General features: G+C 38.1%; 2 protein-coding genes across 2 annotated transcripts; one reads left to right on the plus strand and one right to left on the minus strand.

Annotated features, from left to right (window-relative positions):
* Positions 1-955: 955 nt before the first annotated feature.
* Positions 956-7,010, minus strand: poglut1 (protein O-glucosyltransferase 1; the record flags this gene model as incomplete). The annotated part of the gene is made up of 11 exons (XM_083897643.1): positions 956-1,112; positions 1,202-1,258; positions 2,910-3,077; positions 3,222-3,280; positions 3,997-4,096; positions 4,249-4,308; positions 4,888-5,009; positions 5,092-5,227; positions 5,316-5,459; positions 5,549-5,639; positions 6,962-7,010. The coding sequence occupies 11 exons, from the start codon at positions 7,008-7,010 to the stop codon at positions 956-958; spliced, it is 1,143 nt and encodes a 380-aa protein (XP_083753769.1).
* A 283-nt stretch (positions 7,011-7,293) lies between these two features.
* Positions 7,294-13,431, plus strand: LOC310934117 (calsequestrin-2-like; the record flags this gene model as incomplete). The annotated part of the gene is made up of 11 exons (XM_083897767.1): positions 7,294-7,536; positions 9,830-9,914; positions 10,379-10,479; positions 10,991-11,099; positions 11,753-11,826; positions 12,365-12,495; positions 12,577-12,622; positions 12,702-12,756; positions 12,852-12,952; positions 13,053-13,127; positions 13,216-13,431. The coding sequence occupies 11 exons, from the start codon at positions 7,294-7,296 to the stop codon at positions 13,429-13,431; spliced, it is 1,236 nt and encodes a 411-aa protein (XP_083753893.1).
* Positions 13,432-18,042: the final 4,611 nt, after the last annotated feature.

An 18,042-nucleotide genomic window follows, 5' to 3' on the forward strand; every position in this document is an offset into this window, starting at 1 on the left:
AATATTAACTCTCTTCAGATTAAGTATCATAGTGTAGGTATTATACAACCTTTGATCCCAAGTGTTTCACAGAATACTTCCTGAATTTTTCTGCATACTGAAAGGTTGAATAACAAAATTCTCACAGTATAACAGGCTATTTTAAATATGGACAAGCACATTACTAGTACCATATTATTGTTGTTATTATTATTATTGGTATGCTGTGATATTATTCAAGTATTTAAACTTAGAGTTTTAGGTGGTCCACAGCTTATTGGGCAACTTCTCAGTCCCTGTATATCATCAAATATTTTCCTGAAAAACCTAATATTTGAAGCCATGTGCAGGAGTCTCAGCACTACATCTTAAAGGGTTATTCCAGCAATTAACTGTCACTTAAAAAAAAAGCTGTGTGACTCAAAGTCAAAGAAACTGAAGAGACAGAAGTTGACAAATCATAATGACATGATCAAACTTGCACAAAATGGGACCCTGCATTGTTGATATTACACTGTCACATCCCTATAAGTCTAAAACATCAGTTTATACTCAGGATTTATGTTAAAGAGTATTTGTGTGCACCTCTTGAATCACAGAAAAGCTCAGCAGTATTCCTCTTAATGTGCATGCTGACCTTGACAAGTAAAATCTGCAGAATGCTCCTTTTATGAGTAAAAGAAACATTAACTAACACAGGTTGCATGTTTTCTTGATGTTTCTTTGCTGGTGATTTTAGACAGCAGACATAACAATATTTAAGTCAACCAGGCAAATAAGTGGCAGCATAATTAAAAGGTCAACTCAGTAAACTACATTTTTGACATTAAAACACTGAAGTCATTTGAAATAAGAGTGAAAAAGCCTTTTGACTTCACATTAGCTAAACCTAAGCTATTACAAAACTCATGGTGTCATGGTGCTGTAGTTACATTCAAGACTTAGCCAACTGTCCGGGTCCCACACCATCTCTGACTTACAGCTCTGTCTTGCTGGGTTTGTGGATGATCTGGTTGTAGCTGTTGTTTCGTTTAGGTTTGTAGGTGAGAAGGTCACTGAACCCAGTGAGGAGTCTCTGCCAGTAACAGGAAACATCTTGTATTTGCAGGTGGTTGAGGATGAATTTTTTACCCCTATTGGGAGAGGGAGAAACAGGAAGACAGGCAATGATTTACTCAAAAGGCTGCGACATCAAAACTAGTCATTAAATACGATCCATTACCTTGTGGCGATTTCCTCTGCGATGGCATCATTCTCTTTGACAAACTGGAGAAGTTCCCTGAGGAGACAGGAGGACATGTTTGGACATACAGTCAGGTCCATAAATATTGGGACATCAACACAATTCTCTTCTGTTTTGGCTCTATAGATCCTTGGATCTCATATTGAGAGTTAACATCAACAGATTCCAAATGCAAATGTCACTGGAATTAACTCCAGGCCTTTTACCTGCTTAATTGAAGATAACATAATGAGGGAACAGCCCACACCTGTCCATAAAATAGCTTTTTTACTTTTGGTCCCCTAAAACATGGGAGGCACCGATATTTCACGCCACTATCCTCGGGCCGTAATCATTACTTTATTAGCTATCAACTGGATGGGGAGAAAACTATGCCATAATCAGAAATATTATATACATTTTTAGCAAAGTAGACCTAAGTAACAAAATGTGTAAAAAGTTGCACAAGTTAAAAAATGCAACACGTGTCATGCTCAGCATCTCCTCCACTCGCACGTATCACACTGCTCTCCATTTGCGATCCATTCCATTATGAATAAACAAACAAAGCTTTGTCCTTGTTGTATTATTCATTAAGATAATTCTAAACAGATTTCTGTAGTTCAAACTCCTCGGATTGTAGTTGAAAACGTCAGTTATAATGGCTCACGTGTTTAAAAATTGTCGGGTTTAAATCAGGCTCGGGCTCATAATTACAGTTAATGTGCTGGGACGGGTTTCGGACACAACGTGTACAACGGTTGAGCTTGATTTTTTGGGGCCCGAGCTAAGCTCTAATTCCTACACCGTTCACTTGATTTGGATGTAAATACCTTCAAATTAAAGCTGAAAGTGTGCAGTTAAAGCACAGCTTGTTCGTTTCATTTCAAATCCATTGTAGTGGCGTATAAAACAAGAGAGTTGTGTAGATGTCCCAATATTTATGAACCTGACTGTATCTGCAGCTTTCGTACAAAGGCAGGAAAATTCACACACACATGCGTCTGTATCGAAAGTGTCGAAATGATACATGAATTGATCAAAAGAAAAATAAATCAATAACATTTTTGTGTTGGGAGCTTTGGTCAAACAAAATCTAAGGATGTCACCGCAGACACTGGGACATTATTTTTAAGTTATCTCAATTATAAGAGCCACAAGTTAATCAACAACATAAACAATCTGCCGTAAATACTATTATACTAATTATGATTTCTGTCACCAGACTAATCACATATAAAATTGTATCGGGTTGAAACAATTACTCCATTACTAAAGTGATAATTAATTAATCTGTTTGAGGTTTTGAGTTGAGCTGATTTTAAGTTTTCAGATTTTTCAGCTTCTTAAATGTGACTATTTTCTGGTTTCTTTGCTCCATACAACAAAGAAATAATTAAAACTGAATACTTTTGGTGTGTGTTCAAAACAAGACATTTTAAAACATCATCATTTCCAGGGTTGAGAAACACAATCAATGTTTTTCTACATTTTCTGACATTTTATTTTTACTAAACAAGTACTTGATAAATTGAGAAATAATCGATAGTTGCAGCCCTACAAATCTACATAAAATTCCATCTGCAATGAAAAAAGACGTTCATATGCTGTTGACTTAAAAATGTAGAATGGCTTAGGAGATAAACAGGTATGGATCTGATATATTACTAAATCAATGACTAGAGGAGGACTCGGAGGGATTCCCTACCTGACATCTGACAGATCCTGTCTGACTGGGATGTAGTGGACCCAGGGTTTGAGCTGAGGGTAGAAAAACTCCTGCCATTCGTCGCCCACATGAAACACCAGAGAACCACAGAGGAAGAGATGTTTCAAGCGGAAACTCGCCGCCACACCGCGGAAGTTGAATAAATACCTACAAGAGATGGAGGAGTTCGTTCTTAAAACATAATAATAATTACATTAACCACATGTAGCGAAAGTAAAAGTCTTGTTAAAAATGAATGCATTACAGGTCTTTTCTTTTTGTCCAATTTTATTGTTAGGGAGTCCAGCTTACTTGTATTTGCAGTGATCGACCAGTGGGATTTCTTTGGCTGGAGGTTTCCCGAGTGTGTCCTATGACAAAAAGGGAAACATGATGAGTAAAAAGTCAGGTTTCCTCAAAATAAAAGACAACATTTTCCTCCTTCCTTGACATAAATCAAATGTACCCTGAAGATGTTTATAAGTTTAAAGGTCCCATATTTAAACCTATTTCTCCAAGTTAACCCACTTCCCTGGTGTCCTAATGAACATGTCTGGGACATGCTTTGGTCCCAGACATAAGGATGAAGTAAAACAAAATTTAAGGGACAGGAAATGACATCAGCCACAGAGGCTACTGGGAGCTAACAACAGTTAGCATTTGGAAAAGTGATCATTTGCAGGCTCTAGCAGGCACATTGCCATCATATATAACATGTATCTACTGGACAGATAAATCCTCTGAGGCTTTGTGTAGGACTCTGTGCTGCACTGTGGAGCCAAGAATAGAACTTTTTGCAGAATTTGTGGACTTACGGTTTTCGGATACCGTTGCCCTCGTCTGCACTCTTGCGTTTTTTTAGGGACAAAGCGGAGTTCCGCCAGACTACAATTCCCGGAATTTAGCGTATTGTGACTTTTCATACTTTGTCGACTGATAGGACCTCCAGAGTCCCAAATGTAAGGATGATTAAAAAAATGATTTTGCATAAGATTGGACCTTTAATTTAGATTGTAAAAAAATTGGTAAATTAGGTTTTATATTTATTATGAATACATTTGTCCACACTGGTTTCAGTTCTACTGACCTTCTCAGATTTCCAGGCCTGGTTCTTCGTGTACTCTGCATCCACCAGCTCTGGAGCTTCTCTCGACAGAAGGATGAGAGGGTCTCGCTCTGGACTGGTCCTATTACAGAAATGGAGAAGACAAAAATCAGATCAGAAGACACTGATGAAAAAAATTCTGGGATTGAAATCAGCAAGGAAAACATGAACAGGAAAAAGTGAGGCATTGTTTGACCAATTAAGGATTATGCATAGAAGTTTATAGAAACTAACCTCGAGCCTCTAAAGAATCCTTTAGACTCTTTCTTCGTCCATGGCCACTGAGCTGCAGACCTAACAATGACAATGATCTTACAGGTTATGAAACATTTAATCAATTAAATGTGACTAGATATGGCTGGAAATTATAATTGTTCCATAATGATGCCATTTTCTGATTCAAACCATAAAATGACAACACAATCAAAAAAAAAAAACATAAACTAGAAAAGCACTCGGAGAGCGCAGACCTCCACCAAGGCAGCAAGTGCCTACAAAATACACCCTGCCGGCGTACCTGGGTCAGACAGCGAAGGTTGTAACCAGTGATAGCATCTACGGATCACCCCCAAAGTTTAATTACTTGTTCCTGGTCACAAAGGACATTTCCTGGAAATGTCATCCAAATCTGTCTGTGACTTTTGGAGTTATGTTGCCAACTAACAGACAGACAAACAAACAAACTCTGGTGAAAACATATACTGTACCTCCTTGGCGGAGGTCAAATATGTACATTGTTACACAAACCAAACCTGGAAATATTCATTTGAACAGATAGAATAGAGAATGTTTCAACAAGATCCAATTATGGTGTTTATTAGATGCCTATCTATTATAATTTAATTTGTTCCAAGTCTCCTAACGATAACTTACTTTTTAAGGTCGTCCCTCATCAGATCCCATCTCCCCAGTCCAGTGGGGTAAATGGGCCACACAGCAGGTCCACCCTCCCAAAATGTCCAAGCCGGGTACATGATGTCCTGGTAGTCTGAGGTCTATTCAGATCAAACATACCAATCCAGTTATTTAATTGAATAAACATTCATATATGCCAGAGAGGATTGTCCATAGCCTGACCTTACTGAAAGAGAAAACAGGCAGGGTCGGCTTCACCCAGCTTGGGACTTGAGGATAATCTCTCACATTAATCACCAACTCCAAGTCAGGTAAACTGTCAATCACCTCAGTGATGAAATGCTCCACCCCACTGCATCTGAAACCAGAAGCAGAGAAAATTAAACTATGTCAAGAGGGCTGACAGGGAGTTAACTTTACCAGAAAAACGATATTTTTTACTTTACCTGGCAGGGAACATACAGTTGTGTTCTCTGTACAACTTGCGACCAATGATCTGGTAATGAGTGCCCACACCTCGCTGAATGGTGGTGGCCATAAGGTCCTCAGAGATCCCTCCTGTAAAGGGTTGCAAGTCATGCTGTAGAACACTGGAACAGAATCCAAGAAAAGAACAAGTCCTTAGTATAAACCAGGTCTAAGAAATATACAATTGCAAACAGAGTGGTTTTACACTCACCTTAGATGGCAGCTACAATTGAAAGGGTTGCATGGAGTGTATCCTTCAACAGCTTCAGATATGTCTTTTCTAATTTTCTTCCACTCTTTGCCTGTGATAATAACACAAACACAGTGAGGTTTTAATATTTCTCCAACATCATGCATTGAACAACAATCAGGAGAGAAAGAGGGGTAAGAGGCCACTAACTACTACTACTACTACGAATCATAAACTATTTTGATAATGGATTAGTATTAGATTAGAGTGTTTTTTAAAGAATTAAAACAGGTTTTCTGATATATATATATATATATATATATATATATATATATATATATATATATATATATATACTATTTATATGCCACATGGCCCAGACTTACCTTTAAGCTTGAAAGAAACATTGATTTGATTTATATAGTGAAACATATAGCTGGGAAAATATATAAAAACCTATACTGTGATAAGTTGTTCCACTTCATTATTGTTCCAATTCAAAGATGTGCTTTCAAACGTGCACTCAGAGACACGGCGCTCTCAGTGTTTTATTTTGAAAAGCAGATGTTAATGTCTTCATAAATCAGCCAGAGTCAATGGATCACAAGATGTTTACCGTAAAAGTATTTGAAAGGGGGGCGTCAGGTAGTCGGATAGAGAAACGAGTGTCAGATAACTTGACCGCAGTACTAACATTGTTACAGTCCATTTGGAACCACAGTTAACCCAAGTTAAGCTAAAGCTTTGCTGACAGCTTCAGTTAGGTTAGCTTGTTAGCTAGCTTGTAAAGTGATGAATGAGTTCGTGTTAACTCACGGAGGCACAGCGGAACAGAACTGCAAAGTAAAGCTGCTACATTTAAAACGACTACTTATTTATTAAAAATAAATTACCTTCAACTCCAAACACACATAAACCACAAACATGCAGCAGGATTAAAAGACACACACGCTCCATTTTCTCCTTGTCCTCTGGTTTTGTCTGAGGAGAAACGAAGAAGAAGCGATCCGTGATCTCTTATTTCTGTCTGAATCATATTATTACGGTAATGCGCGCACAAAAAAAACATTTACCGTAAAATAAGTGGCCCAAAGCTACGTGACATGATAGGTATACTCTTTCCAAAATCAACGAACAAAACACTGGTATGAATGTATTTCGAATTAGAATTAGATATGTATTCCCCAGTAAATAGTCAGAGCACTATATTATCATCCATGAAATGAACAATAACATTTCTATAGAAGATGATTAGGACCACATGTAAAAAAAAAATAATAATAATAATAATAATAAAAACAAAGAGAGAGATATAAAACAACCTGACTTCTGAGATTAAAGTCAGACTTCTGATTTGAAAAAAGTCCGAAAGTGAACTTACATTTTTAATTTTTTTTGTTTTTTAAATTACGTTTAAACGTGCACTCTCATCACCTTCCATACATTGCGAATGAAGCAGCTCCTTTGCTTTCTTCTCTGGCATAATTTCAGGACATGAATGCATGGCTGCCTCATGAGTGATTGTCCTTTAAATGTTCTTGACTTTTTCAGAAAGAGAGAGAAAAGGAGGAGGCAATTAACCCCCCTGAGGTTTGGCCACCTAATACTGTGTGATTAAGAGGAGGAGACAGATGAGAGAGATAGCTGATGAAATATTAGAATAATTCATATTTGATGAAGAAGAGGCAGCATATCAAATATTAGGGGGACATTTTAAGTTGGGCCTGCAGACGTTCTTTAATTTCTCTTCAACTGCAAAAAAAACAATGCATCAAATCTGGCTTTCTCTACTGTCTGGGCTCTGCCTTCGCTTGGTTTTCTTTTGCGACGCTGAGGAGGGTTTGGAGTTCCCAAATTTTGATGGGAAGGACAGGGTGCTGGACATCAACGAGCGCAACTACAAGAAGGCTCTGAAAAGATATGACCTGCTGTGCCTGTTCTACCACGAACCTCTGCCGACCAACAAGGGCCTTCAGAAGCAGTTCCAGATGACAGAGCTGGTTCTGGAGGTAAGGCAAAAAAACATACATACAAACACATAAGAAACAACCCAAAGCATTAATATAATCAATGCTGCTTGAGACGTGAATTAGTGGTGTGTGGAATAAGAGGAATAATGTGGAACATAGATACAGAAAGAACGATCACACTTTTTTACAAATCACAATTATATGTTGTGATTAACTTTACAAATGACCAGAACATGATGTGCTGTAATATTTTACCAATCATCTATAAGCCCTAAAGACACAATAATTGCTAGTTCCTTTAAAACACAACACAATGACAGGTGTGTCTTCTCTATTTTTATTTCAGGATATATGATAAGAATAAGAATATTTAACTTTTTGATGTGTCTTTGGCTTCACAGGCAAATTAAAGTTGCAATCAAAATGTACAATATTTACAGTAGTAGTTTATTAGTTTGAACATTCACTATTGACATGTATTTCCCTGCGTATTTGAAAGTGTATTTGCACCCATGTTAAGCCACAGAGATCTGCTATCAGGGCCGTCGACTCCAAATCGTGTTCCTGTTTAACTGCTATAAACAGGTTTAAAAAAAATAAAATAATTGGCAACAGATAATCTCCAAATCAGCCCATTCATTTATCAACACCCTGTTTCACCACCCACACTGACATTCAGGCACACAAATCTGAGTCCTGCCAAACTCATGTCATTACTGATCAAAGGAGTGAGAGTGTGTGTTGTAGCTTACAGAGCGATTATAAAGCCTATAATGTACTCGATAACATAAAAAAATGTTTTCATAAGCTCAGATACAGCTCAAGTCCCTGCGGGTTCGACTCGCAGCCTCACTGACGTGCTCATTTAACTGTAACCTGTCATAACAAGTCAGTCAGTAGTCAGTGATCCTCCATGCACTGAAAACCAGATGCTTCATTCTGCCTCTCATATACAGTATAGAGACTGTCTGATCAACCATAAGAAGTGATGTATGTTTACACACACACACACACACACACACACACACACACACACACACACACACACACACACACACACACACACACACTCTTTTAATCCCATTTTCCGCTCTCCTCAGAGATTCACATGTATCCAGGGATTGTTTCTAGGTCATTCTCTTAATTATAGCTTGCTCCCAAAACTCTTTGGCAGTGAACTAGAATTAAAGTGGGATCTTGCCTCCCTTCCCACTCTATCCATGTGGGTATCTGGAAAGTTTTATTCACTCAATCCAAGCTGACTTGTCAGTTATTGGTCTTGCATTCATGCTGTATTTTCCTGCAGCGCTTGAATGCAAACATGGAGTTAAAAAACACAACACATTTTTGTCTCTTCATGTGGTTTGTCTAAAATCAGTTTTCCTTCCACAAGCTGAAAGGAAAGCAGCACAAACACACAGCATGACTCCAACAAGTCATGTCCACGGGGGACTCTTGCAAAATACACACACACACACACACACACACACACACACACACACACACACACACACACACACACACACATACACACACACACACACACACACACACACACACACACACACACACACACACACACACACACACACACCTTGGTAATGAAAGGATAATATGCCTAAGACGTCAGCTCAAATACCAGCTGAAATAGGACAGTTGCATTCCACTAAAAGCGTAATGCAAAAAGCCTAAGTTAACCTCTGCTTAATTTAGAGTCATATTAATGTGGATGTCAGTTCTTCAGCCTTGTTTTTAAAATAATCATGAGGCAGTGACACATTAATCAATTAGATTACTGAATTATTAGTCAGCTTATTTTATTAGCAAATAATTGGTTTCAATGTTTTAATTATAATAAACAGATTTTCAGATTTCAAATACATTATGTCCACAAATATGGACATATGGTTTGGGAAACACTCACTACTGATTACCTGAACAGATTAATCGATTATGAAAATAATAATACTCTGAAGACCCGCCCTCTCCTCACCACCTGTTGTTGATTCTCAGATTATTAAATTTGATTAATTGTTACTGTCAAGATGAACAACATAGCTAGAGCTTTGGGGATATCTTTAACTTTAGTATGCAATTGTAATTTTATTGAATTTCTTTTGAAACCAAAGACTGTCTAATGGTGAACATTGAAAGTAACTTCATTTGAAAAACTAAACTTTATTGACTATTTGATTTGGGTGTTTACCTTTGAATATTGTCATATATATTCCCACTGTATGTAGCATAATGCACCTTCCCCATGGTTTTGTGTTGAAAACAGTTCTGACTCATGATGACAAAAAGCCTGATACTTCTCTGTTTGAACACCTAGCTCACAGCACAGGTCCTGGAGAACAGGGACATCGGTTTTGGGATGGTGGACTCCCAGAAGGATGCAAAAGTTGCCAAAAAATTAGGTACAAGTTTAACCAATTTGTTGTTGTTGTTCTACCCGATGCTGAATGTCGACACTCTTAGAATAAAAGTGCAAAGTAGAACCATAAAAAGGTTCTCCGGCTTGTCCTCATAGGAGAACCCTTTTTGGCTCCAGGTAGAATTGTTTTATAAAGGTTCTACCCAGAAACCTTTTGGAGGGCTCCACTAAGAACTCTTTTAAAACCATTTATTCAGGTAAGGGGTTATAAAGGATTCTCTGGATCAAAATGGTTCTTACTGGAACCATTAGTGTTACCAAGAACCCTTTCTTCGGGAAAGGGTTTTTCCAGAAGCAAATGGTTCCAGGTAGAACCTCAGCCCTTGTAGAAGAAACCCTTATTTCTAAGAGTGTAATGTATGTACATTCCTTATACACATCTACTTACTTTTGTACTACATGTAAAACTGCCAGTCACAGATTATAAATACTCCCATCTGTCTGTAGCTCTGGAGGAAGTGGGCAGCTTGTATGTTTTCAAGGACGACCGGGTCATTGAGTTTGACGGGCAGTTGTCAGCAGACACGCTGGTGGAGTTCCTGTTGGATGTGAGTGGAGAAGTGATTCTACTGACACTTGGTGATGTGAACTCTTGTCAACCATGAAGAGAGGAAATCCTCCAGCACCAGGCTTAGTGCACGGCAGCCATTTTGACATGGAGGACAGACGCAGGTGTTACTCATAACATTAATAACGGCCATGTTCAGTCCATGTAACACTGACAGTGAACTACTGTACCAGACAAAATGGCTGATGTGAATCAGCCATTTTGTCATATATATATATGTATATATATATACATATATATATATATATATGTTTTTTTTTATGCTGATTATTTGTTCTACAGTTTTTGAACCAGACAAATTGTCTGTAAACAGAGTAAAATCTACTTTTTACTTCCATGGAAGTTACAGTAACCAAAAACAGGACAATATAACAATAGCCTTGGCGTTTATAGAATAAATTATTAATTGTACAGTGTTGGCTGTGAGCTTTACTGAATTGCTGTTTCCTGGCAGTGCATACCACTTATCTATGATATACTACCCCCTATAGGTGTTGGAGGACCCAGTGGAGATGATCAATAATGCCATGGAGGTGCGAGCCTTTGAGAGAATGGAGGAGGACATCCGCCTCATTGGCTATTTTAAAGGAGAAGATTCATGTTAGTACACTCATGTTTTTGCATTTACAAGGACAGAGCGAGTGTGTGAGCTGTGACGGGACAAGAACACATGTCCACTAAAGTCTCCCTTTTGCCTTCCACAAGCACTAATGGGATCTAGTGGCTAATGGAGCGACATCAATGGCTACTGAAGGGAAACCTGATTCCAGAACTCAGAATGTATCACTCTCTCTTGCTCTGCCCCTTGAGAGCCTTTAAATAGCTTCTACTATCCTGTCTATAGTGGGTCAATCTGCAAATAGATTCTCTGTTTAAAAGAAGTGCAAAAAAAAGTTAGATGCTGTGTTGGAAGATGCCATCTGGTCCATGAAGCTTCTGTGCAGAGATAGGCTGGTCCTCCGTGGTGATGTCAAGAGCATAAAACTACATTAAGATTTTACTGCTTCACTCTTCGAAATAAAAGTGCTAAGAACCCTTTTTGGCTCCAGGTAGAACCTTTTTATAAAGGTTCTACCCTTTAAAAACCCTTTCTCCTAAGGTCTTGACCTTACCATGTGAATTGCCTTGAGATGATTTATGTTATGAATCAGTGCTATAAAAATAGAATTTAATCGAATTGAATGACGTTGAAAGTCTGTATTTCTGACTTTCTCTCTCTCATGATTCTTGACCGTTTCTTCTCTCCTTCTCAGACTTTAGAGCCTTTCAAGAGGCCTCAGAGCGTTTTCAGCCTCACATCAAGTTTTTTGCTACATTTGACAAATCTGTAAGTGAATCTCCTACATTTTAACACTCTCATATCCAGGGTGCAATTTGTCAAAAAACCAGAAGGGGGATGTTTTTTTTTTTATTTAAGGACATTTTACTGTAACTTTCCTAACTAGCTCTGCGCTACATCTATCTATCTATCTATCTATCTATCTATCTATCTATCTATCTATCTATCTATCTATCTATCTATCTATCTATCTATCTATCTATCTATCTATCTATCTATCTATCTATCTATCTATCTATCTATCTATCTATCTATCTATCTATCTATCTATCTATCTATCTATCTATCTATCTATCTATCTATCTATCCATCTATCCATCTATCTAAAGCTAAACTAAGCAGTTATCAGTTGCAGCTTTATATTTATAATGTTACCCTAACCCTTTATTTAGATATGGAGTGTGAAACGTTGACAAAACTGTTTAAATTAATGAATTAATGAACACACCTTCACTTTATGATTTAAATATATATATATATATACATTTTTCTATAGACTCCTGCTGTTGTTTTTCATAATGTATAGGTAGCCAAACATCTCTCCCTCAAGATGAACGAGGTGGATTTCTATGAGCCGTTCATGGAGGAGCCTGTCGTCCTGCCTGGCAGACCACTGTCAGAGATGGACATTGTTGAGTTTGTCACCCAACACAGGAGGTCACTTTGATTTATACCACTAAAGGTAGATTTAGTTTTCAGCATTTTGATGTGCTTACATGGAAAATATTCCATTTACAGGGCAACACTGAGGAAGCTCCGCGCTGAGAATATGTTTGAGACATGGGTGAGTCGCTGTTATTCCTATGAAATTGAGCTGATTGATCAGATCAGGTCTTGTATTGTAAAGTCTTCTTCACCTGCAGGAAGACGACATGGATGGGATACATATTGTTGCGTTTGCTGAGGAGGAAGATCCAGGTGTGTACCTCTAGTCCAGGTCTATTTGCTTTTATTTGTTCCACGGTTATTTTGCCTTTTGTTTCCTTAAGGTTTTTCCGATCTTTCCTTTGTAGATGGTTATGAGTTCCTGGAGATCCTGAAAGACGTAGCTAGAGACAACACCAACAATCCAGAACTCAGCATTGTCTGGATCGACCCTGACGACTTTCCTCTGGTTCTGCCTCGACATTAAAGCACTTTTTTTGTTTGTTTTGGGGTCTGTAAATAACGGTAATGCACTTTTATGGTGAATCTGGTTTGTCCTGTCCCTGCAGCTGACCACTTACTGGGAAAAAACCTTCAAGTTGGACCTGTTCCGACCTCAGATCGGCATCGTAAATGTAACAGATGTAAGTGAAAGTATCCTCCTGCAGTAAAATAAAAAAGAGTTTTCATCCTTTAACATTGACCCTTTTTTCGTTATCCTTTATTTTCCAGGCGGACAGTGTGTGGCTGGACATGTCCAACGATGAGGACTTGCCCACTGCAGAGGAGCTGGAGGACTGGATAGAGGACGTCCTGTCGGGGAGGGTGAACACAGAGGACGACGACGAATCTCCTGACAACCAGGAAAGTGAAGACAGCAACGACATGGATGATGTTGATGAAAGTTATGACCTAGATGATGATGATGATGAAGAAAGTGATGAATAAACTGAATTTTCTAATGTTTACACATTAGAACAATTTCAAAGAAGTTTAATCTAATGTCTCCCAAAAATATAAATGTGTAGATTACTGCATGTAGACTTTGTTTAGCTGAGAAAACAGAATTAATCAAGGTGGTCATGGGAACATTTGTAGCCAAATGTGTAATAAAGTTTGTGTAGTGCCTGGTAATGATGAGGTGAAGTTTGTGCCAAATGAGACGACACAAGAAACAATGGGTGCTTCCCCTTAGGCTGTTTTATGCTTCCTTCCATTCTCTGTACTAAGCATATGTTTGTATACGTGTATAACTGCTTTCAAATAAACATTGTTTGGCTTGTGTAGTCTTAGAAAAAACTTTTTGTAAGAACTTTTGAATTGGAAGCTTACGATGCAAACAAAGAACGACATCTTTTCTGGAATGGATTCTCATCAGAACTCACCATGGTTCTCTGATGTGCTTGAAAATGTCACTGATTCTTACACACTGGACTTTTAATAACATGTCTGCTCATCTTCCAACAAACAAATTGACCAGATGGGGCTGAGGACTTATAAATAGAAATCAATTAGCAGCGACACACTTTGACACACTCAGAAACAATCAAAGAAAATGAAAAATAGAATGTGTTTTGAAGATGTTACTTCGTCGACAAGTGATTCTGGAGAGTTTGGACAATTTGGACAGCCGATACAACTGAGCTGTATATCACATCTGTTTATACGTTGATCTGACACAATGGAAAGAGTAGAATGTATTTTAATTTCTATTTTAGTCAGATATTTAACTTATTTTAATGTTTTTATAGTTGCTACATGTGCCACATGCTCACCATCTGCTGTGCTGAAGTCGTTCCAATTGCTTTCTTATCATTTATTCATTATTTAGAGCAGAACATTATTAATTGGTCAATATTTTGTATATTACATGTTGATAACATAAAACATTGCATCGGATTGAAGTATAAAGTCCTATGTTTGATTGCTAATTTTTATAGTGCAATACTATAAGAATAAAAGTACATCATGACTGTGTGCATGTCTTGTTTATACTACACTCTTAGAAAGAAGGGTTCCAAAAGGGTTCTTCTACAAGGGCTGAGGTTCTATCATTTGCTTCTGAAAAACCCTTTACGGAAGAAAGGGTTTTTTCAAGGGTTCTTGGTAACACTAATGGTTCCAGTAAGAACCATTTTGACACAGAGAACCCTTTAAAACTCCTTTCCTGAATAAAGGGTTTTAAAAGAGTTCTTGGTGGAACCCTCCAAAAGGGTTCCAGGTGGAACCTTTATAAAAAGGTTCTACCTGGAGCCAAAAAGGGTTCTCCTATGAGGACAAGCCGAAGAACCTTATATGGTACTAATTTTATTTCTAAGAGTGTAGGGCTGAAACAATTACTTGATTAATCTATTATTAATCGATTACTAAATGAATTGTCAACTATTTTGATGATCGATTTAAGGGTTTTCTCAATATTAAAAACAGTCTGAATATCTTACGGCAGTAAGGAGTCAGCATCCTTTTTTCAGGGCTTGTGTTGTAGCGTGTCGAAATAAACACCACTGTGTGAAAAGAAACAAGGAGGACACAGGACGAGTGCCATTCTCTTCATTGTTTGGGATACAGAATAACATCTGTGCCATAACTCAAGTCGTGGACAAAGCACATGGAAGCCTCCAAAAAAGCAATTATACAAACATACTCATAGGTTAAATGTCTGCCAATTTCTATTAAATGTTTCAAAGTGTTTCTTGTACGGCAGCTTTGAGATTTGTATTTGAGAAAATAATTGACGGTTACATTGAAGACAGCAGATTGGCACATGTTTTTCGTTCAGTCAATTAGCGTTCTCACCTTGAATTATTCAAATACCGGTGAATAATTCAGCATTGTTGAGCCTCCTAATGGGAATAGGGACCTGGACAGTGAGGGCTGGGGGAGATCGAGCTGGGGAGAGACAGGATCAAAGGCTGTCCACAGGGGCACACACACACACACACACACACACGCACACACACGCACACACACGCACACACACGCACACACACACACACACACACACACACACACACACACACACACACACACACACACACACACACACACACACCAGCATGTCCACTTTATAAATTAACACAATTACAAATATCTACTTCATGAATGACATATATGAAGAACTACTGGGTGCAGTACCATAAAATCTCTGTTGGTGGAGCCCCAGAGCAAAATGTGTGTGAAACAAAATTTGTACAAAATTGAGGACCTCTGTTAAAAACAGAGTATAGCACATTTACAACCTAAGGAAGTGATTTCAATGAATAAAGTGAGGACTGGCCAAAATGTCCCCACTTCGTCAAAATGACCTCACTCTGTTGATTAAAAACCATCACTTGTAATCAGTATGCCGTACAAGAACAAACACACACACACACACACAAACTCCTGCTAAACTTGTACCACTGGACATGAATTAATAATACAGGGTCATGCAAGAATCATTATTCCCCTGGAGGTGAATGTGAAACAGCGTGTAAACAGTGTATGTACCACACTGTGTCCACAACACCGAGAGGCAGATCACAGTCTTACTCTATATGTATGCATTTAAACATGAACTGAGGCAAAATGAAACACCACACTCATCCTGAAGAAGAAGCAGAGGGTGCCTTAGTGAAAATGAACTAGTACTGTTCATGTGGTAAACAATTCATATCTTTAAAGTGTCATCCTTGCATTACAATATAGTAGTTGGTAGATGGTTTCTCAAGTAATAGTGCTCAATCATGTCTTAAATCTGTAATAAAGACAAACATATGATGAACCAAATCAAAATTGCAATAACTCTAATAAAATCTAAAGAGACAATAACATCTGTTTTGTTAAGCTTGTCAGTGTTCTACTGATCTACTCCTCTCATTTGGTAAGTTTGTGTCACTAAAGTCACAAAATAACAACTTACTGATGGAGGCAGCAGTGGATCAATCACCCCTGTCATTACATAATCCTGTGAACCTTTAACATGATGGTGTTTTTACATGAATGCTGACAACAGAAAGGGCCTCAGGACTCATCTGTATAGGTGAGGCGAGCCAAAACGAGAGAAAATGTAGATGTTCCTTTCACAACACAAACCACCAGCAGGAAGAAATATTTCTGTTCATGCCTTGATCTGCACATAACCAACTCATTACCAGTAGAATAGAAAGGGAGGATTGAGAGGAAGAAAAACATTCCATTTAGATGCAAATGCTTCTCATTTTTCTTTCTACCCATCTCTCTCCTCCTCATCCCGGCTGTGCGTTGGTCAGGTGGGAACGCGAGGGGTATTAAACCCAGGACAGATGAGTTACGACAGGCAGCCTCGTGCCCGGAGCTCACGGAGGGATGAGGTTGTTCATTTTCAGTGTGGGACACTGACAGTGACATTCATTTACCCACAAGGCCTGGTGCTGCAGCTCTGACAGGCCTACAGCGGGCCAATTATCTCTGTGCTCAATGACAACAGAAACAGAAAGCCACTAAAATACGCCCCCCCCCCCCCCCCCCAAAAAAAAAATAAAAAAAATTAACAAGCAAAAGTTTTGCTTCAGCATGTCAGACAGCAGGACTGCACACTTAATGGGTAGCGACAGAGGGGAGTGTTGGTGGGACCGAACGTGAGGGAGGGAAAAAGGAACAAATAGAAATCCTCACAGGTTAAAACTGTAGTACGCAACCTTTAAATCCAGTTTGTTACATTGAAACGAGATCAGCTCCATTCTCTCAGTAAGTTTCGATTTTCCCTCACACGGCAACATTCTCGTGCTGCACACAGGAAGTGATTGTTTTTTTTTATCAAGACAGGCCGAGGCAACAGTGCAGGCAATTCTACTGCTCAAAAACTCAGTAAGGTCTGAGAGATGCATCATACAAATAATATTACATCATATCTGTTCATGTAGACTGAACAGGCAGAATATAACATCAAAAGAACACACACCAAAAGTTACACACTGCAGTTTTAAGTTCAGAATCAGACTAATTAAGAATTTAAAGGTTTTATGTAGTAGTAGTAGTATGTTTTAAACAATATTTGGGGTTATTTCATGTTTTTTTTAAATTCAAATATTAACCCTTAGGTGCACCCTTGGTAATTGCAGTGGGAATAATTCAACTCCTTATATGGACATCCTGGGGTGTGTGTTTATAGGTTACATATTCAGGCTTTAAAAAATGCCTTATGTTGTTGTGTCAAAGTTAGGATTAATTTTATATCACATGTTAGTAGTGATATAAAGTACTCACAGTATAGACTGTTGTTCTTCACAAACTGTGACGTATTTTTAACATTATGAGCACTTTCTGCTTCTTATAGCCTCTGTACACACTTTTAAATAGTAATAGAACAAAGCAGTACATCTGAATTATATGTTGTTAAAAGTCTGGTTAATCAATTTAAGCACATTTATGGCAAAACACAGGACAATTTCAAATCCAAAGGTTTAGAAAATGTTTTATTTTTGTTCTCTCTCTCTCTGTCCGTTTTAAAAAAAAAAAAAAAAAAAAAAATTTTAAGAAATGCTAATAGTGTGAAAATGAAACATGTCTTACATTGCAACATCACGTGATCGTCATCAA

This window comes from Microchirus variegatus (genome assembly GCF_963457635.1).
Source record: "Microchirus variegatus genome assembly, chromosome: 1".
Lineage (NCBI taxonomy): Eukaryota > Metazoa > Chordata > Actinopteri > Pleuronectiformes > Soleidae > Microchirus > Microchirus variegatus.